General features: G+C 44.3%; 1 protein-coding gene across 3 annotated transcripts; it reads left to right on the top strand.

Annotated features, from left to right (window-relative positions):
• On the top strand, positions 1-22,035 carry LOC139159822 (zinc finger protein 397-like). Of its 3 annotated transcripts, none has more exons than XM_070737230.1 (4): positions 1-136; positions 11,188-12,032; positions 18,934-19,051; positions 20,019-22,035. In XM_070737230.1, the coding sequence occupies exons 2-4, from the start codon at positions 11,238-11,240 to the stop codon at positions 20,879-20,881; spliced, it is 1,776 nt and encodes a 591-aa protein (XP_070593331.1). In that variant the 5' UTR covers positions 1-136; positions 11,188-11,237; the 3' UTR covers positions 20,882-22,035. The 3 variants fall into 3 exon arrangements, with proteins under 3 accessions (XP_070593331.1, XP_070593330.1, XP_070593332.1); XM_070737229.1 differs by having other exon boundaries at positions 11,138-12,032; XM_070737231.1 differs by lacking the exon at positions 1-136 and adding an exon at positions 8,321-8,374.
• Positions 22,036-24,650: the final 2,615 nt, after the last annotated feature.

Raw genomic sequence — 24,650 nt, 5'->3', positions numbered from 1 at the left:
CTTGCAAACCTCCGGCTTAAGGGGCGTCTGTCGTCTCTTTTGCTCGCCCCCCCCCTCCAAGGCTGCCAAGCGCTTGAAAGCGGCTCCTCCGAAGCCGAGTCGGGATTTTGCGGCTCTTTGCGGGCGGAAGAAGCCGGTGAGTCTCGGGGGCCTCTGGCAGGGTAGCCTGGATCATCATCAGCCCCCCCCCCTGGTTTCCCCCATTGAAAGCAACCGGGAGGAGGAGGAAGGACGGGATCTGCTGTGCCCCCCCCCCCAGCAGGGCACCCTCGTCCCCCCCCACGTGGAGCCACGACAGAGCCGGTGGGGTGGGGAGTCTCCGATCGCCACCAATGCAGCCCCCGGCGGTCCTTGCATGCCCGGTTCCCTGCAAGAAAAGAAAACCCCGAGGGTTGAGAATGCGCGAAGCTGGGGAAGAAGAAGATCCCAGGGTTTCATGTGGGATGGGGATGCTGGGGTTTGTAGTCCCGATGCTACTTGGTGGTCCTCTAGTCTAGTGGGGCGGTGAGTTTTCCATCTCTGTTTCAGAAAGGCCAGGGATGACAGCCAGGAGGAGGAGGAGGAGGCAGATCCCAGGGTTTCATGTGGGATGGGGATGCTGGAGTTTGTAGTCCCAATGCCACTTGGTGGTTCTCTAGGTGGGGCGGTGGGTTTTCCATCTCTGCTTCAGAAAGGCCAGGGATGCCAGCCAGGAGAAGGAGGAGGAGGCAGATCCCAGGGTTTTTATGTGGGATGGGGATGCTGGGGTTTATAGTCCCGATGCCACTTGCGAGGCTCTAGATGGGGCGGTGGGTTTTTCACCTCTGCTTTAGAAAAAGCCAAGTGATGTCAGCCAGGAGGAGGCAGATCCCAGGATTTAATGTGGGATGGGGATGCTGGAGTTTGTAGTCCTGATGCCACTGGGATCTTTAGGTGGGGCAGTGGGTTTTCCACCTCTGCTTTAGAAAAGCCAGGGATGCCAGCCAGGAGGAGTTATTTGTATTCATTTTTACACTTTACAACATTTTTAAGCAGATCTACAGCCTTACATTTACATTATTGTTGTATTTATGCAATTTATACATCATTTCACCATATTGTTTAATCTTTCCTATGTCGTCATCCCACATTGTCTCTTCAATTTTCTATTATTGGTCCAGTTTTATCATTTTTTCCCATATGTCGTTTCATTTCTGAGTCTTTTTATCCTTTGAGTTCAATGGTTAATTTGTCCATTTCAGCGCAGTCATATATCTTTTTGATTATCATACGTTCCATAAGTATATTAGGGTTTCCTCCAGCATTGCGCGTACACGATCTTCCGTCACAAGTTCCAGTTATTATTATTATTATTATTATTATTATTATTATTATTATTATTTGTATGCTGCCCCTCTCCGAAGACTTATTTTAAGGTACTGATCTAAGTTAACGACAGGTGGTCCTGGACTTAACAATAGGGTGTTTGGAGTTACAACGGCACTGGGATGTGTGGAAGGGACTTGTGTGGCCGTCACACAACACAACCATTGTAGCCTCTCTGTGATCTTGGAATCAAAATTCAGATGCTGGGCAATTATCTTGTATTTATGACAGTTGGGGGTGATGGGATTCGTCCTTTTGCAAACTTCTGACAAGCCAAGTCAATGGAGAAGTTGGATTCACTTAACAACCGGATTGCTAATTTAAACAACTGCAGTGATTTGCTTAACAACCTGGGTTGCAAAATGAGGCAAAGCTCACTTCACAAATCTCACTTAGCGACAGCAATTTTGGACTCGGTGGTTGTAATTATGGAGGACTACCTGTATAACTAGCTGTATATCATAAGTAGAGGACTAGCTGTAATAGTTGTACTGTATATCATAAGTAGAGGACTAGCTGTAATAGAAGAGGTCTAGGGTATTCCATTCATTGACTTTCTATGTTTTGGAGTAAGTAAAATAGCATGCATTGCCGTTAAAAAAGTGTAAGAAGAAGGGATCCCCTTAAAGCTCTCTAATTGTTTTAATGCATCAGGGGTTTTTATTTCAGCATATGGAAATTTTTTCTGATAACTGCCCAGACTTTTGATAAACTGGCATATGAGGTCATAAACTAGATATCTTTACTTTAAAGATTCATTATTTGGAGAGCCAATATTTTGTTGTTGTTATAAGACTTTTTATTTCACCATTTCATATTCATTCTATTTTGAGATGGGTTTAAAGCTAATGTAAAGTCAATTTTTTAGAAAATCAAAGCAATGTTTTAATAAATAGCATTTGAAAGGTGCTACTAATAGAGATCAGTGCTCCAAGGAAAGCAAACTATTTGAAAACAGAATATTGACACTTTTAAAATCCACCCGGGAGAGGAAAATATTTAAGTTTTGGGGAGGAATCATACATATTTTCTTTGTTCTATAGATGTGCAATCTGGTCTGGTCTGCATGGATTTTTAATTCTTTAATTCCTGAATTAGGGAGAAAAAATACTTTTGCTTCTTCACTTAGGAAAAGCGTTCTCTCATAATGTACCATATTTTCCTAAACTCAAATGCCCCAGCAGTCGGGATATGAAATTAACCTAATTTTCTGAATAATTTTGTGTTTTAGGGATAAGCATTGCTTCTGTCATTGTCACAAACTATAAAACAGAACCAGGAATGTTCTTTTTTTAAAAAAAAATGGTTCAATATTTGCTGCTTTTTAATCCTGGGTTTATTCAGTCCATCTCTGACGAAGGGTTCAGGATAATTTCAGATTGTGCCATTTTGATTTGCTTTTAAAAAAGATCTAGCCCTACGGTAGATTTTAATAAGGTTTAAAAACATAATATCCTGCAGCGGATTTTAATTATTTCACACCGTTTTAGATGATTTTAACATACACATAATCCTACTGGCTCTGGGCAATTTACAAACATGTTAATTAAAAAATATCTGTCATTAAAAGCCAGCAACAGAAGGCCTGGTTAAAAAAGATAATCTTTTCAGCTCCCTTCTAAACTGTAAGCGAGAAGGCAGCCCGTTTTTATTTTGGTGGAAAAGAAGATCTATCGCAGAAAGGGCAGAATCCAGAAGTTAATTTGATCTCATTTTGATTGATATTTTTAAAAGAAAGCCTTCATCCTTTTAACAAGAGTATAATTCATGATCCTCCTTGTTTGTTTTGGAGCACAGATTTGATCATATATGCGTGGAGTGGAAAAATCCAGAAGCGAAAGAATGGAAAAATCTATAATGTCTAATATCAAAATCCATGATTTATAAATGTAACAATGTTTCTTATGACAAATAAGGATGCTGTTGTAGTTAGCTCTGGCCCTGCTCCTGCCCCAAGGACTGTGGATGTGGGGGAGACATCCACATGCTGCAGGCCTGTTTTGTCCCCGTCCCCCCCCCGGTGGAATCTGCTGATGAAGGCTCCTCTGACCAAGAAGACATGAGTGACAGGGAGGAGGAGAGTGGGGCAGACAGCTCAGAAGGAGATCAATTATCTAGCTCCTCCTTGGATTCAGAACAAGAGTTAATGATACAGCCACGCATGCGGAGAGCGATGCATAGGCAACAACAACTGAGGGAGTATTATCAAAGAAAATGAGGCCACCTGTGGTTGGGTGGGGTTGTGGTAAGTAGTGAGGCTGCTATAAATAGCAGCCTGTGGGTTTGGCCATTGTGAAGGATTATCTGATCCTTGTGTTTCGTGTCTGCTTTACTGACTTTGACTTTTTGGGTGCTGATTTTTCCCCGCTTTGAAACTAAACCAGAGCAAAGTGTTTCACTTTGTGAAAAAAGAAGGACTGTGAATTGCCTCACAGCTGCAAGCTAAGTATCACAGAACTGATAAGGGACTTGTACAAATTACCAGTTTGTTTGGAGACCAGTGCTCTTTGCTATACCAAAAGAGGGCTTGGTTTAAGTGAATTTTCATTATAAAGAACATTGTTTTGAATTTTCAAACGTGTGTGTGTCTGAAATTTGTACCTGTGCATTTTTGGGAGGATTCTACCAGAGAGCCCGACAGAACAGATGCATGTCTAAAAAGCTTGATCCACTGTCTTATATAATCTTTCTGAAAGATCAATCTATATCTTCCTGGGATATCCAAAATATTTTTTGGTTGTTGGTGGGCTTTTTTAAAAAAAAAAACCTTTCATTTTTTTCATCCAAAATGCTTATTCAGACCCATCACTCTGGAATATTGTCAGAACTTAATTGCCACTCCAGTGAAAACAATCCATGCACCTTATTTGCACAAATAAGACCTGAAAGTCAACAATCTAAAACATAAATAGCAATATAATAATACCTTATGCTGGAGAGAAATAAGTTTTTATGTTTATTAACCTTCTGATTACAGAATTGAGCAACTCAGAGCTTTTTCATTTCCAAAGCTTGTTAAAAAAATTTCCTACATGCTACAAAAGGGGATACATATACTGTATATTATATATTCTATTTCGAATGATAGCTTTCCCATAATGTTATGTAGTGAGGAAAACTAAAAATTTAAATGCATAATTTTAGAGTGAAAAGGAAGTTGAGCAATATTCTTGTCCAATATATCCTTCTAGATATTTTGAACAAAATTTCATTCAACATAACAATTTTGGAGATACGAATTAAGGGAAGTATTAAGGGATGGTACCCCAATTATCTTAGTTTTAAAAAAAACTTGCTCAGAGCAATATTCTTAATTCTTTAGCAAACAGTGGTTTATTTTTAAAAATCAGTACTATCAATGGAAAGGCTTAAAACATAATCTTGGATCTCAAAATTAAGCTTTAAGGATTAACATTTAAGAGGCAAGATAGAGAAAGGAAATGGGAACAACAACATAAACGTTGGCTACCAGTTCTTAGTGTATTTGCTGAAAGAAACAGTTTAGGAACTGAAGTTCTTAATGAAGTAGCCTAACCATTTAAGATATGGGTCTCCAACCTTGGCAACTTTAAGACTTGTGGACTTCAACTTGCGGGGCCGCCTTCTACCTCATACCTCCCTGCGTCCAAGAGTTGGCCTTCTCCAGGTCCTGTCCATCAAATAGTGTCAGTTGGTGGGGCCATAGAGAAGGTCCTTCTCTGTGGTGGCTCCAATGCTTTGGAACTAACTACTGCTGGAGATCCACTCTATCTCCACCCTATTGGCCTTCTGGAAAGCCGTTAAGACCTGGCTTTTCAGGCAGGCCTGGGGCCGTTAAGTTGTCACCTTAGTTTCACCATGAATGACTGAGAGCATGTATGTTTTTTTATGGGGTATCCATTGTACTTTTATACTGCTTTTTATTTTTTTGTATGATTTAATTTTTATTTTTCTATTGTTTTATTATTGTTAGCCTCCCAAAGTCCATTTCGAATTGGAAAGCATATACAGTAAATATTACTAATAAATAAATAAACTCCCAGAGTTCCTTAGCCTTCTTAAACCTGATTTAAGAAGCTGCTATTTCAGCAAAGATAATAATACAGATCTGCTTTGTTTTTCCCTTCCTGCTTTGTAACCTGAGAATATAATATCATTATGTTCTAGAATATTTTCTTTTTTTAAAAATATATATTTATTAAATTTTCCCATATTTTTTTAAAAGTACATGATCATATTTACAGATGAATCTACATCATATATACATTCCTATCGATGTTGTCTTTTAATTGCTTTTAAATTTCTTAATATTTTATTTCAATGCTTCTTTTGAGTTTCTTTTTTTTTGTCCATTGGTACCATTTTGTCCAGGTTTCATAATAGTCCTATTCTTTTCGATTATTAAGCTCCATTGTCAATCTGTCCATCTCTGCACAGTCGTATATTTTCTTGATGATCTCATTGTCTTCAGGTATATGCGGATTATTCTAGAATATTTTCTGACCCTCAATTCAGAAATGCTTTTAGTAAAAGAGTCCCTAGAGCAGTGTTTCCCAACCAGTGTGCCGTGGCACACTAGTGTGCCGCGAGACATGGTCAGGTGTACTGCGAAGAAGGAAGCTCAGCTTCTGGTCTCGCAACTTTCCGGAGCTCCGCCTCACAGCTGACCACCCTGCTGCCGCCCCACGGCTACTGCCCAATGCCGCTGCTGCAGCGTGGTGTACAAGAAAGAGAGCGAGAAAGAAAGAAAGAAAAAAAGAAAGAAAGAAAGAGAAAGAAAGAGATAGCAAGAGAGGGAGAGAGAGAAAGAGAGAGAGGAGGAGAGAGAAAGAGAAAGAAAGCAAAAAAAAGAGAAAGAGAGATAGTAAGAAAGGGAGAGAGGGGGGGGAGAGAGAAAGAGAGAAAGACAGCAAGAGAGAAAGAGAGAGAAAGCAAGAGAGAGAGAGAAAGAGGGGGGAAGGAGGGAGAGAGAAAGAGAGCAAAAGAGAGAGGAAGGAAGGGAGAAACAAACAGGGATGGAGAGAGAGAGCGAAAGAAAGGAAGGAAGAGAGAGAAAGAGGGAGAGAGAGAGAAATAGAGCAAAAGGGAGGAAGATAGAGGTTTTTTTGTCCAAACATTTTTTACCCCCCCCCCTCGTTCAATGTTCCCCAGGATTTTGTAAATGTGAATAATGTGCCGTGGCTCAAAAAAGGTTGGGAAACACTGCCCTAGAGGTAATCTAACCCAGTTTTCCTTTGTCTTTTGAAATGGTTGAGTAGAACACATGATTTGGGAAAATCCTTAATTTTGTTTCAGGCAACATAGCCCATTCCCATGATGGTGGTGTTGGTTATTACCTATAAAGCCCTACATAGCTTAGGACCAGACTATTTATGGGACCGTCTCCTGCCGCGTACCTCCCAGAGGCCAATAAGATCTCACAGGGTTGGCCTTCTCCAGGCCCCCTCGACTTAGCAATGAAGGTTGGCGGGACCGCAGGGGAGGGCCTTCTCTGTGGCTGCCCCGACTCTATAGAAGCAACACCCCCACCCCGATGCCTGTACTGCTTTCACCCTACTGGCCTTCCGAAAGGCCTGCAAAGACCTGGCTTTGCCGGCAGGCCTGGGGGGAGGGGGCCTGAATATTTACATCCGTCACGGCCAAATTGTGTTTGAGTGGCATGCATGTGTTTTGATTGGACTGCTTGTTCCGTGGATTTTATAATTGGGTTTTTTTATTGTTTTAATATTTAGAATTTGACTTCTTTCATTACTGTAATATACAGGGGGATGGACAAAAAATTAGAAACACCTTGCAGCTCTTCCGTGGAATCCAGATTTGTGAAGCTCCCTTCGAACAGTTTTTGTGGAAACTGAGTTCTGTATGTGTCTATTGAGCTCTGCAGTGATTTTAGGAGCTGCGGTCTTGCGATCTGCTCGCTTTAGAGTCCGACGGTCTCTCTCTCAGACAAGTTCAACTTTCGACCAGACCTGTGCTTGGCTGAGGACGTTTTCCCTTCTCTTTCAAAAGCAGTCATTACTTTTGAGACATTACCTCTTGAAACGCCAAGCATTCGGGCACTTTCTGTTACACTAGCGCCTGGCATTCGAGCACCAACAATTTGGCCTCTTTGAAAGTCTGAGAGGTCTGCCATTTCTAGAAATGTTATAACCAATTTCCTTAAATTTCTGTTTTAAAAAAAAGGTACGGTAGTTTTAAAAAACATATCAAATAACAGAATAAAAAAACATTAAAATATGTCAAGTTTTGATTGATTTGAACATGTTCAAACATTATGATGCCAAAAAATCAAGTGTTTCCAATTTTTTGTCCACCCCCTGTATTTTTATATTGTTGTAAGCCGCCTTGAGTCCCATTGGGATTGAGCGGCATAGGAGTTGAATGAATAAAAAAATATCTACTAAATAAATAAATATTTAATATCGGAGAAGGGCAGCATACAAGTCTAAATAATAATAATAATAATAATAATAATAATAATAATAATAATAATAGAGGCATTTTCGCCGCCCCGAATCCCTTTGTATCCTGTTTACCTGATTTTCGTGTACGTGCAACTATGCTCGGTACACATGGACTTTTAGCCCATTGTTCTTAACATATGCTAATCCCAACAGATAATAATAAAAATAAAAATAAAAATAATTTATTAGACTTGTATGCCGCCCCTCTCTTTTTATAAGTACAAATCTAATAATTAAAACTATGGCTAAAACCCATTATCTTAAAAAAACAAGCAGCAGTACACAATCAAACAATCAATTTTACAATCATAACCACATATAACTTTTAATGGTCAGAAGGGGGGGGCATGTGCTAGTTGCCCCATGCCTGGCGACATAGATAGGTCTTAAGACTCTTGCGAAAGGCGTGGAGGGTGGGGGCAGTCCGAATCTCTAGAGGGAGCTGGTTCCAGAGGGCCGGGGTCGCCAAGGAGAAGACTCTTCCCCTAGGCCCCGCCAGATGACATTGTCCGGTCAACAGGACCTGGAGAAGGCCAACTCTGTGGGACCTGATCGGCCACTGGGATTTATGCGGCAGAAGGCGTCCCGTAAGTAATCTGGTCCGATGCCATGTAGGGCTTTATAGGTTATGACGGCGGTTTAAGTATCCCGAGATCATGTTTTTGCGAAACTTTGAATTGTGTCCGGAAACCAATCAGCAACCAATGCAGGCCGCGGAATGTTGACGAAACATGGGTATATCTGGGAAGACCCATGACTAGTCGCGCGGCCGTGTTCTGCACGATCTGAAGTTTCTGAACACTCTTCAGAGGTAGCCCCACATAAAGAGCATAAATAAATAAATAAATAAATAAATAAACAAACAAACAAATCAATCAATCAATCAATCAATCAATCAATCAATCAATCTGTCAGCCAGCCAGCCAGCCAGCCAGCCAATTTGTCAAGCACCTGAATTTTGACCATGTGGCCCTAGGGATGCTTCAAAGATCTTTAAGTGTGAAAAATGGTCATAGGTAATTTGTTTTCAGTGGATGTCGTGACTTTAGGGGTAGTGATTTCTGACAGTCTCAAAATGGGTGAGCAGTGTGGTCGGGCCGTAGGGAAAAAAAGTAGGATGCTTGACTGCATAGCTAGAGGTATAAGAAGCAGGAAAAGGGAGATTGTGATCCCCTTATATAGAGCGCTGGTGAGACAACATTTGGAATACTGTGTTCAGTTCTGAAGACCTCACTTACAAAAAGATATTGATAAAATTGAACGGGTCCAAAGACGGGCTACAAGAATGGTGGAAGGTCTTAAGCATAAAACGTATCAGGAAAGACTTAATGAACTCAATCTGTATAGTCTGGAGGACAGAAGGAAAAGGGGGGACATGATCGAAACATTTAAATATGTTAAAGGGTTAAATAAGGTTCAGGAGGGAAGTGTTTTTAATAGGAAAGTGAACACAAGAACAAGGGGACACAATCTGAAGTTAGTTGGGGGGGAAATCAGAAGCAACGTGAGAAAATATTATTTTACTGAAAGAGTAGTAGATGCTTGGAACAAACTTCCAACAGATGTGGTAGATAAATCCACAGTAACTGAATTTAAACATGCCTGGGATAAACATATATCCATCCTAAGATAAAATACAGGAAATAGTATAAGGGCAGACTAGATGGACCATGAGGTCTTTTTCTGCCGTCAGTTTTCTATGTTTCTATGTTTGGTTATGCCGTTCAGGGACTTACATGTGCCCAAAATATTATCACATGACTGTAGGGTTTGGGGGGGGGAGGGGAGAGATATCGGAACTTCAAATCTGGGTTGACAGCAGCTTTTTTCCCCGAATTATTTTGGGATTTTGAGTGGTTGCTAAGCAACTCACCCTAAGTCTAAAGCTACCTATATAAAATCTGAAATAGCCGGAGAAAGTTGCAGCTTATGCACATTTGATCTTTTTATTTAGTTTGTCGAACGTGTACAAGATAGCAGGTATAATAAGTATAAAAATGGACAGGAACACAGGAAATGAGTACGAATAAATGGGGACAGTATGGCAGGGATAGTAGGCACGCTGGGGGGCTTATGCACCCCCCCCTTACAGACTTCTCAAGAATGGGTTGAGGTCCACGGTAGGCAGTTTAAGGTTGAAGCTGTGTGGGTTTGAGGATGGTACAACGGAGTCACATAGAGCATCCCAGATGTTGACCACTCTGTTGCTGAAGTCGTATTTTCTGCAATTGAGTTTGGAGCGGTTTATCTTGAGTGTGTATCTATGAGTCTATGGAGAGAGGCGGTATGCAAATTTAATAAATAAAATAAATATTGTTAGTCCGTATATTATTGAGGTGGAAGCTGAAGTAGTTATTGACAGGTAGCCATCCCAGCACCTACCCTGGGAAAGTTAGAAACATAGAAGATTGACAGCAGAAAAAGACCTCCTGGTCCATCTAGTCTGCCCTTATGCTATTTCCAGTATTTTATCTTAGGATGGATATATGTTTATCCCAGGCACGTTTAAATTTGGTCACTGTGGATTTATCAACCACGTCTGCTGGAAGTTTGCTCCAAGCATCTACCGCTCTTTCAGTAAAATAATATTTTCTCACGTTGCTTCTGATCTTTCCCCCAACTAACCTCAGATTGTGCCCCCCTTGTTCTTGTGTTCACTTTCCTATTAAAAACACTTCCCTCCTGAACCTTATTTAACCCTTTAACATATTTAAATGTTTCGATCATGTCCCCCCTTTTCCTTCTGTCCTCCAGACTGTACAGATTGAGTTCATGAAGTCTTTCCTGATACGTTTTATGCTTAAGACCTTCCACCATTCTTGTAGCCCGTCTTTGGACCCGTTCGATTTTGTCAATATCAAAAAGATATTGTAGGTGAGGTCTCCAGAACTGAACACAGTATTCCAAATGTGGTCTCACCAGCGCTCTATATAGCGGGATCACAACCTCCCTCTTCCTGCTTGTTATACCTCTAGCTATGCAGCCAAGCATCCTACTTGCTTTCCCTACCGCCTGACTGTACTGTTCACCCATTTTGAGACTGTCAGAAATCACTACCCCTAAATCCTTTTCTTCTGAAGATTTTGCTAACACAGAACTAGATTGTTTATTTGAATATGTTATTTCTCAAGTAACATCTTTATTTCTTAAACTTTAATTCAAGTTAATGTATCTGGGTGTGGCTGAGAAGTTATTCACAACTAACCTCAATCTAAACATTTTTGTGTGTGTACAACCATGGTAACCAAAGATTACTCTGCTCATACATTAACACCCCTCAGGTCAACTCCGAACTGTAAAATATTCTCCTTTGTTGGTTACATGGATTTTTTTCCTTTTTTTAATTCCAGGCCAAAACGCTTCCTTGCTTAACCTGTCTCATTGTTCCTGCATCCCCAAGGTCGGAGCGTTCCCCAAGTCCCATCCCAGCCTTGGCATTAAGAAGCGACGATGGCAGGCGAACACAGAAGCCCATCCGGCTTGGACCTCCAGCTGGAGGCCGATGTGGAAGATGGGATGAAAGCCGAGGTCCGCGAAGGAGCCGAACCCGAGAAGGAAGTGATGGAAAGGCCTCTGAGGATTCCCATGGAGAGAGCTGAAGAATCAGTGGAAAAAGTAACGGCAGAAGCCATTAAGCGCGAGCCGGAGACCAATCCAGAAGACCGTGGCTTGAAAGTGGAAGAAGAGAAATTTCTGACGGGAAAACAGTCTCCGACTTCCGAGCCGGGGAATGAGCAGCTACTGAAGGCAGAAGGAACCGTCCATTCGGAGGCCGAAATCTCTTCCCTGGAGGAAACCTCTGACCTAGGGCCACATCGCCGGCGGAACAGGATAATCCAGCCCCTTTTGCACATTAGTGAAGGAACCCGCCCGTCATCAGTCAACAGCGCCTCCCCGAAAGACAAGACGGAATTCATAGAGGTGGGGGAGGAGGGCCTGGAGGTGCCCGGTGCCAGCTTGGACATTGAACGCCAGTGTTTCAGGCAGTTCTGCTACCAGGACGCCGAGGGTCCCCGCGAAGTCTGCGGCATGCTCTGGAAGCTGTGCCATCGTTGGCTGCAACCGGAGCGGCGTTCCAAGAGCCAGATCCTGGAGCTGGTGATCTTGGAGCAGTTTCTGTCCATTTTGCCTGAGGAAATGCAGAATTGGGTCAGGGCGGGCCACCCAGAGACTTGCTTCCAAGCCGTTAGCCTGGCCGAGGATTTCCTGGGACGTCAGCAAGGGACGGAGCGGCAGGAACGCCAGGTGAGAGGAGAAGGTTGGGAAGCATGAGCTGGGAAACTAAATCTTGCCAAATGATGTGGCCACCAAAGTTTATTTATTTATTTTGTAAAAAAATAATCTTTATTTCTTAGGTACCTTAAAAGAAAACATATATAACGGGAAAAAAGACGAAACAAAAAAGAAACAAACAAAACAAAACAAAATAAAAAATAGTGGTAAACATCATAAAAGAAAAGGTGGTAGTACAACAGTTTGAAATTGTGTTTTGAATACAGTGATACCTCGTCTTACAAACGCCTCATCATACAAACTTTTCGAGATACAAACCCGGGGTTTAAGGTTTTTTTGCCTCTTCTTACAAACTATTTTCACCTTACAAACCCACCACCGCCGCTGGGATGCCCCGCCTCCGGACTTCCGTTGCCAGTGAAGCACCCGTTTTTGCGCTGCTGGGATTTCCCTGAGGCTCCCCTCCATGGGAAACCCCACCTCCGGACTTCCGTGTTTTTCTGATGCTGCAGGGCAAACCCAGCAGGGGAATCCCATCAGGGCAAAAACGGGCGCTTCGCTGGCAACGGAAGTCCGGAGGTGGGGTTTCCCAACGAGGAGAGCCTCAGTGAAATCGCAGCATCGCAAAAACACAGAGGTCCGGAGGTGGGGTTTCGAGGACTTTGGTGTTTTTGCGATGCTGCAATTTCAGTGATGTTCCCCTCGCTGGGAAACCCCACCTCCGGACTTCCGTTGCTAGCAAAGCGCTCGTTTTTTGCAATGCTGGGATTTCCCTGCTAGGATTCCCCTGCACCATCGCATCTGCTGGAAGTCCGCAGGTGGAGTTTCCCATGGAGGGGCGCCTCAGGGGAATCCAGCAGCACAAAAACAGGCGCTTCGGCTGGCAAAAGGGGTGAGTTTTGGGCTTGCACGCATTCATCGCTTTTCCATTGATTCCTATGGGAAACACTGTTTCGTCTTACAAACTTTTCACCTTACAAACCTTGTCCCGGAACCAATTAAGTTCGTAAGACGAGGTATCACTGCATAACGGAAAAAAAGATGTAACAAAAAAGAAACAAAACCAAAAACAAATTCCATAGTGCAAATTTTATAAGTGGTAAACATCATAAAAGAAAAGGGGGTAGTACAACAGTTTGAAATTGTGTTTTGAATACATAGAGTTTGTTCATAGTAACTTATCAAAGCTAACTTTAAATAGAACTATATTAAGCTATATATTGATATATAAAATATATTATTATTTGTACCTTCACAGTACAGTTTTATATTTTTATCACATTCTCTATGTGTAAATCAAACTGATCTTCATAAATTTTTATAATGTTTCATTCCGAACATTCAACATATACGACTAAATGTGTCAATTCTATTGTTGACAGCTGACTTGGCGACTTGTTAATTTGAATTCTATAAAGAAGATTTAAACCCGTTATAATTTTATTCATTTTCTATATCATTCCTTTCTTCATCTATCGATATACAGTGAACCCTCGATCATTGCGAGGGTTCCGTTCCAGGACCCCAAGCGATGATCGATTTTTCGCGAAGTAGCGGTGCGGAAGTAAAAACACCATCTGCGCATGTGCAGATGGTGTTTTTACTTCCACCGCCGCAGCACGTTGCTGGGGAGCGCGCGCGCGTTGCTGGGGCCGCTCCCCAGCTGGGGAGCGGATCTGGGGTTTCCCCAAGCGCGCGCGAGTTGCTGGGGCCGCTTCCCAGCTGGGGAGCGGATCTGGGGTTTCCCCAAGCGCGCGCGCGTTGCCGGCTCCGCTTCCCAGCTGGGAAGCGAAGCTAGGCTGCCCCAAGCTCGCGCGCGTTGCTGGGGCTGCTCCCCAGCTGGGGAGCGGATCTGGGGTTTCCCCAAGCGCGCACGCGTTGCCGGCTCCGCTTCCCAGCTGGGAAGCAAAGCTAGGCTGCCCCAAGCGCGCGCGCGTTGCTGGGGCTGCTCCCCAGCTGGGGAGCGGATCTGGGGTTTCCCCAAGCGCGCGCGCGCGCGCGTTGCCGGCTCCGCTTCCCAGCTGGGAAGCGAAGCTAGGCTGCCCCAAGCTCGCGCGCGCCGCCCGCCCGCCCACGTTGTTGCCGTCTCCGCTTCCCAGCTGGGAAGCGGAGCTAGGCTGCCCCAAGCTCGCGCTCCAGCCCACCGCCGCTGGGGTCTTACCGGGGCAAGAGGGGGAAGACCCAGGGAAGCCTCTGCCCGGCGGGGAAACTCCACCATCTACGCATGCGTGGAAGGGCACGCATGCGCAGATGGTGGAGTTTACTTCCGGGTTGAAAACTAGCGAAATAGCCCTTTCGCGATCCTTGAGGACGCGAAACTTGAGGGTTCACTGTATTGCTGTTCCTCTTCCTTTAGTTGGAGAGAAGCAGCAGGTTACCACAATGTTTTCAACCTTGGCAACGTGAAACTATGTGGACTTCAATTCCCAGAATTCCCCAGCCAGTGCTGGCTGGGGAATTATGGGTATTGAAGTCCACACAGCTTCACGTTGCCTAGATTGAAAAACAGATCTAGTCTAAATCTTGTAACAAAAATCTGGATAATCTTAACAGCTTTCCTCTTCCTCTTATATCTTAAGACAGTGTTTCCCAACCTTGGCAATTTGAAGATATCTGGACTTCAACTCCCAGAATTCCCCAGTCAGCAAATGCTGGCTGGGGAATTCTGGGAGTTGAAGTCCAAATATCAATCAGTGTTGCTTCCTAAGTGGGCAGTTTGATTTCACAGAAGTTTGATTTACTTGGAGTTATATTGTGTTGTTTAAGTGTTCCCTTTATTTTTTTGAGCAGTGTATTTTTTTTAATCACAGTGGTCCTCGACTTACAACTACAGTTGAACTTGCGATTTCTGCCACTAAGCGAGACACGTGTGAAGCGAGACATTTTGGCCCGCTTCACGATCTTTCTAGCCACGGTTGTGAAGTGAATCACTGCCAAGTTGTTAAGTTTGTAAACGAATCTGGCTTCCCCATTGACTTTGCTTGTCACAAGGTTGCAAAAAAGGGACCATGTGATTCCAGGACATTGCATCCGTCATAAATGTGAGTCAGTTGCCAAGCATCTGAATTCTGATCACGTGACCAAGATGGCCATAAGCGCAAAAAACGGTTATGAGTCACTTTTTTCCCCAGCGCCGTTGTTAATTTCAGACGGTTGTTAAGATAAATCGAAGACTAATCGTAATTTCTTCCGAACCGCTTTTCATGTTCCCCTCTGCCTGAGTGTTCAGTTTGGAAATGTGCATGTCCATTTGAAAATAAAATAAAATAAAAAAAGAATAAGAGGGATTGGAAAAAAAAGTCATCACTGACTTTTTTAACGGCTGTTCTGGGCCTTTTGGCTGCCATTTTGAGAGATTAGGAAAGGCCTCACCTCGGCAGCCATTTTGTGCAATGTTTTGAAATTCCCCAGACAGGCACAGAGGCTGAAAATGTTTGCTTCCCCCTCTCAGTCGGGAAGGCCCGGTCTCTCCGGAATGTTTGGAATTTGTTTGGAATTGCAGGAATGGAAGATTAATGCAACTGCGAGCCAGAAAAAAGATACCGCTCAATTCAAGACCATGAATAGCCGGGTTTTGAAGGCTTCCTTCAAATAAATCAGCCGCCCTGAGTCTGAGGAAAAGGGCGGCCTAGAAATCTAGATAGATAGATAGATAGATAGATAGATAGATAGATAGATAGATAGATAGATAGATAGATAGATAGATAGATAGATAGATAGATAGACATGCAGGCAGGCAGGCAGGCAGGCAGACAGACAGACAGACAGACGGACGGACGTTAAGCGAATCGGACTTCCCCATGACTTGTCAAAAGGTCACAAATTCAGCCCCATACACCCATAATGCAATTCCCTCCCCCTGCGCATACGTGCACAGCCCCTCCTTCATTGCCCCTCTGCATATGCGCAGCCCTCACTGAAGCCTAATGGGAATAAGGAGATCGCTGACCATTTCAGTAGCTACTTCTGTTCAGTTTTCTCAAAAGACACCTTACAAAATAATACTATAGAGGGATATAGCATTGCTTCCAGCTGTACCGATTCAGCTCCAGTGATCTTAGAAGCCGATGTCTTAGAAGAACTTGAACGATTAAAGATAAATAAGGCAATGGGTCCAGATGGCATCCACCCTAGAGTTCTTAAAGAACTCAGATCTGTCATTGCTACCCCCCTGACTGATTTGTTTAACCAATCCTTGTTAACAGGAGAAGTTCCTGAGGATTGGAGAATGGCCAGTGTTGTGCCTATTCACAAGAAGGGCAGTAGAGAAGAAGCTGGTAACTACAGGCCAGTTAGCTTGACATCAGTTGTAGTTAAAATGATGGAGACTCTACTCAAAAAGAGGATAAATCAGCACCTAAAAAACAATAACTTATTAGATCCAAATCAGCATGGCTTTACTGAAGGCAAATCATGTCAGACTAATCTCATTGATTTCTTTGACTATGTCACAAAGGTGTTGGATGAAGGTGGTGCCGTGGATATTGCCTACCTGGACTTCAGCAAAGCCTTTGATACGGTTCCACATAAAGAGCTGATAGATAAATTAGTGAAGATTGGACTTAATCCCTGGATAGTTCAATGGATTTGCAGCTGGCTGAAGCGTAGACATCAGAGAGTTATTGTTAATGGCGAGTATTCTGAGCAGAGTCAGGTTACAAGCGGTGTGCCACAAGGATCTGTTCTGGGTCCTATTCTTTTTAATATATTTGTGAGTGACATAGGGGAAGGTTTGGTAGGGAAGGTTTGCCTATTTGCCGATGACTCTAAAGTGTGCAATAGGGTTGATATTCCTGGAGGCGTCTGTAATATGGTAAATGATTTAGCTTTACTAGATAAATGGTCTAAGCAATGGAAACTGCAGTTTAATGTTTCCAAATGTAAAATAATGCACTTGGGGAAAAGGAATCCTCAATCTGAGTATTGTATTGGCAGTTCAGTGTTGGCAAATACTTCAAAAGAAAAGGATTTAGGGGTAGTGATTTCTGACAGTCTCAAAATGGGTGAACAGTGCAGTCAGGTGGTAGGGAAAGCAAGTAGGATGCTTGGCTGCATAGCTAGAGGTATAACAAGCAGGAAGAGGGAGATTATGATCCCACTATATAGAATGCTGGTGAGACCACATTTGGAATACTGTGTTCAGTTCTGGAGACCTCACCTACAAAAAGATATTGACAAAATTGAACGGGTCCAAAGACGGGCTACAAGAATGGTGGAAGGTCTTAAGCATAAAACGTATCAGGAAAGACTTAATGAACTCAATCTGTATAGTCTGGAGGACAGAAGGAAAAGGGGGGACATGATCGAAACATTTAAATATATTAAAGGGTTAAATAAGGTCCAGGAGGGAAGTGTTTTTAATAGGAAAGTGAACACAAGAACAAGGGGACACAATCTGAAGTTAGTTGGGGGAAAGATCAAAAGCAACATGAGAAAATATTATTTTACTGAAAGAGTAGTAGATCCTTGGAACAAACTTCCAGCAGATGTGGTAGATAAATCCACAGTAACTGAATTTAAACATGCCTGGGATAAACATATATCCATCCTAAGATAAAATACAGAAAATAGTATAAGGGCAGACTAGATAGACCATGAGGTCTTTTTCTGCCGTCAGACTTCTATGTTTCTATGTTTCTAAGCCTCCAGACTTCCAGTAGTTCTGTTGTAGGGACGGATTCCGTTTGCCGCTGGTACCGCGAGCTGCACATGCGCAGGAAGCCAAATTTTGCATGAGGATGTGCACAGGTGTGAGATTTCACCGATTTTTGCCGATTTTTTTTTTTGCTTCCGCAGATATGTGGAAGCAAAAACCCAGCCAAAATCGCCAAAATCTCATGCACCCACACATTCTCATGCAAGATTTGGCTTCATGTGCAATGCGCAGGAAGCAAATCTTGCTCCGTCGTGCGTGCCCGCCCGCTGGTCTGCTACCGGAACGGTGCCCCCCCGCCCTGCCCCCCCGGTCCATGTAATATTCCCAATACTGGACTGTTGGGCCGTTTTTCACCCTTCCTGGGCTTTGAGAAACATATTAACAGAGTTGGAAGGGACCTTGTAGGTCATCTAGTCCAGTGTTTCCCAACCTTGGCAGCTTGAAGATATCTGGACTTCAACTGCCAGAATTCCTCAGCCAGCGAACGCTGGCTGGGGAATTCTGGGAGTTGAAGTCCAGATATCTTCAACTTGCCAAGGTTGGGAAACACTGATCTAGTCTTACCCCCTTCCCAAGCGGGAGACCCTACATCTGCCTCTACCTAGGATCGAACTCACAACCTCCTAATTGCGAGGCAAGTGCTCCACCTCTAGGCCACAGCAGCTCAGCCTCTGAAGCCTGTGGATGGCCCAAACCGGTGTGGCGCATACCAGGTAGCAGCCCATTACTGCAACATACAACCCAGTCCAGCACCATCCAAAACTGGAGGCGCCTCCCAGCCAGCTGCAAGGCACGGCGGCCTTGAGGAATGTTATTTAGCCTGCCATATATCACCCATCCCAATGGATGTTAACTGAATATACCAGTTCTATATCAGATATATATCATATATCATCCATCCAATAAATGTTAACTGAATCTTTTAATTTTTAGGATGTTTTTAAGTTTTTTAACTATTATTAATTGGATCAAATTGTTTTATTGTGTATTCCTTGTTTGTTGTGAGCCGCCCCGAGTCCACGGAGAGGGGTGGCATACAAATCTAATAAATCTAATAAACTAAATACAATGAATGAATGAATGAATGAATGAATGAATGAATGAATGAATGAATGAATGAATGAATAAATCTTCTCCTCCCATTTCCCCCCCAGTAGAAAATGTAGCAGGCCTGAAGGCCCAAAGTTGACCTCCACGTCTAACACCTTGCTTCTCTCTCCTTCTTTCTTGCTACTGTTGCTGTTGGGTCTTTTTTAGGGTCTCTGGCCCTTCAAAGAGGCAACCGTGGATTTCCATGGGTCCGTGGGGCCACCGATGGTGTCGAGCGAATGGCCGATGTTCAGGGAGAACAAGGAAGAGGATGTCCCTTTACTGGGTAAGGATTCCCCAGCCTTTCAACTCAAAAGCAGCAAGTGTAAAAGGGAAAAAACAACTAGCATAAAAATCAGAAATCTTCCCCAGGTTTCCTAGCAAGTGGTTTGTTACAGACAAAAACTCCCTCTGTTGACCTCCAAAAATGTTGACTTCCCTTCTCTGGGGAGCCTGAAACTCAATTTCCAGATAGGATAGGATAGGATTGAATTGAATTGAATTCTTTATTGGCCAAGTGTGATAGGACCCACAAGGAATTTGTCTTTGGTGCATATGCTCCCAGTGTACATAAAAGAAAAGATACATTTGTCAAGAATCAGGAGGTGTACAACACTTAACGATTGTCGTAGGGGTCAAGTAAGCAATGAAGAAACAATCAATATTAACAAAAATCTTAAGGATACAAGCAGCAAGTTACAGTCACACAGTCATAAGTGGGAGGAAATAGGATGAAAAAAAATTAATAGTAGTTATGCAGACTTAACGAATAGTTTGACAGTGGTGAGGGAATTATTTGTTTAGCAGAGTGATGGCGTTTGGGAAAAAACTGTTCTTGTGTCTAGTCGTCTTTATTATTTATTTATTTATTATTTGGATTTGTATGCCGCCCCTCTCCGAAAACCTCCCAGGATCTAATCTGAGTCAGTTGATTTAATTTAATTTAATTTAATCAATTTATAGGCCACCCAACTCCTTCTGGACTCTGGGCGGTTACTTCGACCAGATGTTGGTTCTTTTAAGCTTTCGGACTTGTGCTGGAGCCCATCTCCAGGGAAGCTCTCAATCTTCAGGATGTGTCTTGGAGATGGAGAAGTACCCTGAGGATGGGCTCCAGCACAAGTCCGAAAGCTTGGAAGAACAAATGTCTGGTCTCGGTGACTGACTCAGATAGGATTCTACGAAAGGCGTGTCCACAGGTCTGTCCCAAAGTGACCAGAGTAATGTAGCAGGCAAATCTGTTTCTTTTCCAGCTTCGGTGGAGAATCCATACACCTGCTGGGACTGCGGAGAGAGCTTTTCAGGGATAGACGTGCTGGTGGCCCACCAGAGCATCCACACGGGAGAGAAACCCTTCATTTGCTCCAAATGCGGCCAGAGCTTCAGCCAGCGCTCGCAACTGACCGCCCATGAAAAAAGCCACGTGCCAAAGAAGGCTTTCCCTTGTCCGGACTGCGAACAGAGCTTTAACAAGAAAAGTGGGCTCTTGGCTCATCAGAGGACACATACGGGAGAGAAACCATATCATTGCGTGGACTGCGGACAGAGTTTCGCCCACAAGTTCGACGTGATCCGGCACCAGCGTATCCACACGGGAGAGAAACCGCACGAGTGCCCTGTCTGCGGGAAGAGCTTTCGAAACACCTCCGCATACCACGTCCACATGAGGATCCACACGGAAGAGAAGCCCTACCCTTGCTCGGTTTGCGGGAAGAGCTTCCGGCACCGGGCCAACGTCATCGTCCACGAGAGGATCCACACCGGAGAAAAACCGTACGTTTGCGTGGAATGTGGGAAGAGTTTCGGTGACGCGTCTTCTCTCAGGAAGCACAGAAGATCCCACACCGGAGAGAGGCCGTACCACTGCGGGGAGTGCGGGAAAAGTTTTTCTCAGAACGCCGGGCTGGTTCAACACGAGAAAATCCATACGGGAGAAAAACCCTACCAGTGTCCCGAATGTCCTAAAAGTTTCCGGGACAAATCGGCTTTTGTGGCTCACCAGAGGACCCACACGAAAGAGACTCCTTACCGTTGCATGGTCTGCGGCAAATGTTTTGGCCATCGCTCCAACCTTCACAAGCATGAAAAAATCCACGCCCGGAGACAAATGGTCTGAGTCGTGGTGAGGAAGCGCTTCGTTCAGAAACCAAAACTCCCCGTGCATGAAAAAGCACTCGTTTGAAGGAGAAGGCTCTTCTCTCACCTTGATAGTTTTTGTCTTTTTTCCCAACCTGGTACGCGTCGTACTTTTCTCTGTTACTTCCAGGACTGCATCCCTTGACGGACAAGTGGAACAACACAGCGATGTGTTTTTGGAGAAGTAGACCTATCATTAATAGGACTGATTGTCTCTATTGCTATCGTGGGGTATTTTTTTCCTTTCCTTTTTCCTTTCTTACCTCTTAGACTTTTTTTTTTTTTAATATAATGGATTATATTTTAAGCGAGTCGATGTAACGGAGAACCACGACTCGCGCTTTGATTGCATGTGTTACGCTATTAACCGGTTCAATGTGAACATTTCGGCCAGCTCTGGTTCCGACCAAGGTTCGTTCCTACAGCGGTCGTATCAGTGTAAAAGAAACTGTTGGGGGCGGGGGGGGGGTTTCCTCATTTTGATTCCCGCCTCCCTCCTGAGATGTACAGGGTATGGATTTGCGGCCTGACGTTTTGGGGCGGGGAATGAGGGGCGGGACATTAAAAGAGAGCAGGTTTGCGGTCATGGGATGGAATTGAGTTTGGTCCCATCCTAAAGCGCAGTCCCCCATCAGGAAAATGGTACATGCCCAGCATGGACGTATCTGGCAGTTGCCGCGTTGCCTGTGGCCCAAAGGCAGCCGTAATGATATGGCCTGTTGGGAACGCCACATTTAGGTCTACCAGAGCAAGCCTGTCTACCAATTTTGCTTTCTCGCCGCGGCAAGGATGAGGGAGCCACCTCGTTTTCAGGCGGGTTCGACCAGCACGTTCTTGCCAGCTTCTGATTGGTGGGGTTTTCCCCCCCTTCCTTTCAGCCCTCCTCCTCCCCCCCTCCACTCCTCCTTTACTTCAAAAAGTATTTTTAATTTTATTTCTCTCTTGTCTTTGGCTTAATGCACATGGAGATCCACGCTGTTGGACGCAAGTTAATGGACTTTGGCTTATAGTGATTCCATATAGGCATTGTAGAAGCTACTTTATTTAATCTTTCTTTTTTTTATACTGCACCCTGCTTTATTTCTCTTCAGATCTCTCTTTCGTCCGAATTTAATAAAGTCTTTCTAAATTGGATTTTGGCCGGCAGCCTAATTTAAAGTGAAGGGGGGGGGAGGAGGGAATTAGTCCCATCGGGATTGGGAGGCATAGAAGTCAATTTAATTTAATTTAATTAGGGCTTCCAAATTGTCCCGTGGCCTAAGACATCCCAGTGGCCTGCAGAGAGGCTGAGTGTTCAAGAGCCCACCTCTTAATCCTGGGTTTTCATTTGTCTCTTGTTCTGGTGACAGAGATTCAGTCGGTCTGTGTCGAGCTGTTCTGACCCTGTTCCCAAACACGACAAGCGCAGGGTTTTTAACCAAACGTTCCCTTTATGAGGAGTGTCAGCAACTCCGACAAAGAGTCTTTCTCTCTCCCTCTCTCTCTCCATCTCCTTCTTTCTCTCTTTTCCCTTCTCTCTCTCTTTCTCTCTCCATCTCCTCTCTCTCCCTCTCCTCTCTCTTTCTCCCTCTCCCTCTCTCTCTCTCCCTCTCCTCTCTCTCCATCTCCTTCTTCCTCTCTTCCTTTCTCTCTATTTTCCCTTCTCTCTCCTTCTCTCCCTTTCCTCCCTCTCCTCTCTCATTCCCTCTCTCCCCCTCCCTCTCCTTCTCTCTCTCCATCTCCTTTTTCTCTTCCTTTCTCTCTCTTTTCCATTCTCTCCTCTCTCCATCTCCTCCCTCTCCTCTCTCTTATTCCCTCTCTCCCCCCTCCCCCTCCCTCTCCTTCTCTCTCTCCATCTCCTTTTTCTCTTCCTTTCTCTCTCTTTTCCATTCTCTCTCTCCTCTCTCCATCTCCTCTCTCCCTCCATCTCCTCTCTCCCTCCCTCTCCTCTCTCTTTCTCCCTCTCTCTTTCCCTCCCTCTCCTCTCTCTCCCTCTCCTCTCTCTTTCTCCCTCTCTCTTTCCCTCCCTCTCCTTCTCTCTCTCCATCTCCTTCTTTCTCTCTTCCTTTCTATTTTCCCTTCCCTCTCTCCTCTCTCTCCATCTCCTCTCTCTCTCCTTTTCTCTCCCCGTCTCTCTCCCTCTCTTCTCACCCTCTGCTCTCTCTCCCTCTCACCCTCTCCTCTCTCTCCTTCCCTCCCTCTCTCCCTCCTCCCTCTCCTCTCTCACCCTCCTCTCTCTCTCTCTCTTTGTCTCTCTGTGTAGGCTAGCAAACTCTCTTAAGTGCCTGTGGAGAGGGAAGCTCGGTCTCCTTCCTCTGGAAATGGCTCCAACACACCAGGAGTTTCTCTCACTCACCACCCTCCTGGAAGGTGCGCCTGCTCTTTTTTCAGTAGCGGAGACACACACAAACACACAACTCGGAAGGTGCGCCTGGCTCTCAGCACTGCAGAATCCAAGAATGAAGAAGTCCGATACAGTTCCAGAAAGGATTCAGATGTTCGGACTATCAGTGGCTGACCGACAGGGAGACAAGTAATTGTATGCCACACCTATTAGTCTCTGCCCCCTGCCTTTTATCCCCAGAGCTAGGTTAAGGCTTATCTGAAGTTAGTTGGGGGAAAGATCAAAAGCAACATGAGAAAATATTATTTTACTGAAAGAGTAGTAGATGCTTGGAACAAACTTCCAGCAGACGTGGTTGGTAAATCCACAGTAACTGAATTTAAACATGCCTGGGATAAACATATATCCATCCTAAGATAAAATACAGAAAATAGTATAAGGGCAGACTAGATGGACCATGAGGTCTTTTTCTGCCATCAGTCTTCTATGTTTCTATCTAGCAACGGTGGTTCTTGCATCCTGAGGAGCGGCCCATAATCCTGCTACTCTCCTCTGCGCCCATTAGGCACAGGACTCCGCTATTCCTGCTCTTCCTCATCAGCCACCTCTGGAATTGGGGGTTGTTGACTGTTCTGCCGGTGTGTTTCAACCGCCCGTAATTACAGGGTAATTAGTCCAGGTAGACACACACCACACGATAAAAGGAAAACCCAAAAGTTTTTATAAACAGAAAAACAGAAACGGCTCCCTTTTTAAATGTCAAAGGGATTTTCTGGTACACACAAGGCACAGGTGAAATGCAATCCAATTGCTCACCCAATAACTGGGAAATTGAGTCCAGTTCTAAAGTCCAGAGAGTCCACACACAATCTTGAACAGCACAAAAACCACGATCTTGACGAAACAATGAATCAGATAAGCTGCCATGAGGCTAATACACCAGGCTGCGCTTTTATCTGTAGCACTAATTACAGCAGCCCCACCCAACCACAGGTGGCCTCATTTTCTCTTGTAATAATCCTTCAGTTGTTGTCTCCTATGCATCACTCTATGCATGCGTTGATGTGTCATTAATTCTTGTTCAGAATCCAAGGATGATACAGATGATTGATCTCCTCCTGGGCTGTCTGCCAAACTCCCCTCTTCCCTGTCACTCACGCTTCCTTGGTCAGAGGAGCCTTCGTCGGCAGATTCCATCGGGAGCAAAACAGGCCTGTGGCATGTGGATGCTTCCCCCACACTCACCTCCACATTCCTTGGGGCAGGAGCTGGGCCAGAGCTAACCACAACATTTACTCTCTATCTGGGGTCTAATGGATGGCCCAGGCTCTGTCTCTATCACAGACAGCTCAATTCCCCCCTCAGAGCTCTCCAATTGCCTGGATGCTGGCCCTGACTCCTACTCTGTCTTCTCCACAACACACGG

The sequence above is a fragment of the Erythrolamprus reginae genome, chromosome 2 (genome assembly GCF_031021105.1).
Source record: "Erythrolamprus reginae isolate rEryReg1 chromosome 2, rEryReg1.hap1, whole genome shotgun sequence".
Taxonomy (NCBI): Eukaryota; Metazoa; Chordata; class Lepidosauria; order Squamata; family Dipsadidae; genus Erythrolamprus; species Erythrolamprus reginae.
The sequence above is the reverse complement of the archived record's forward strand: the minus strand, read 5'-3'. Positions and strand labels throughout refer to the sequence as shown.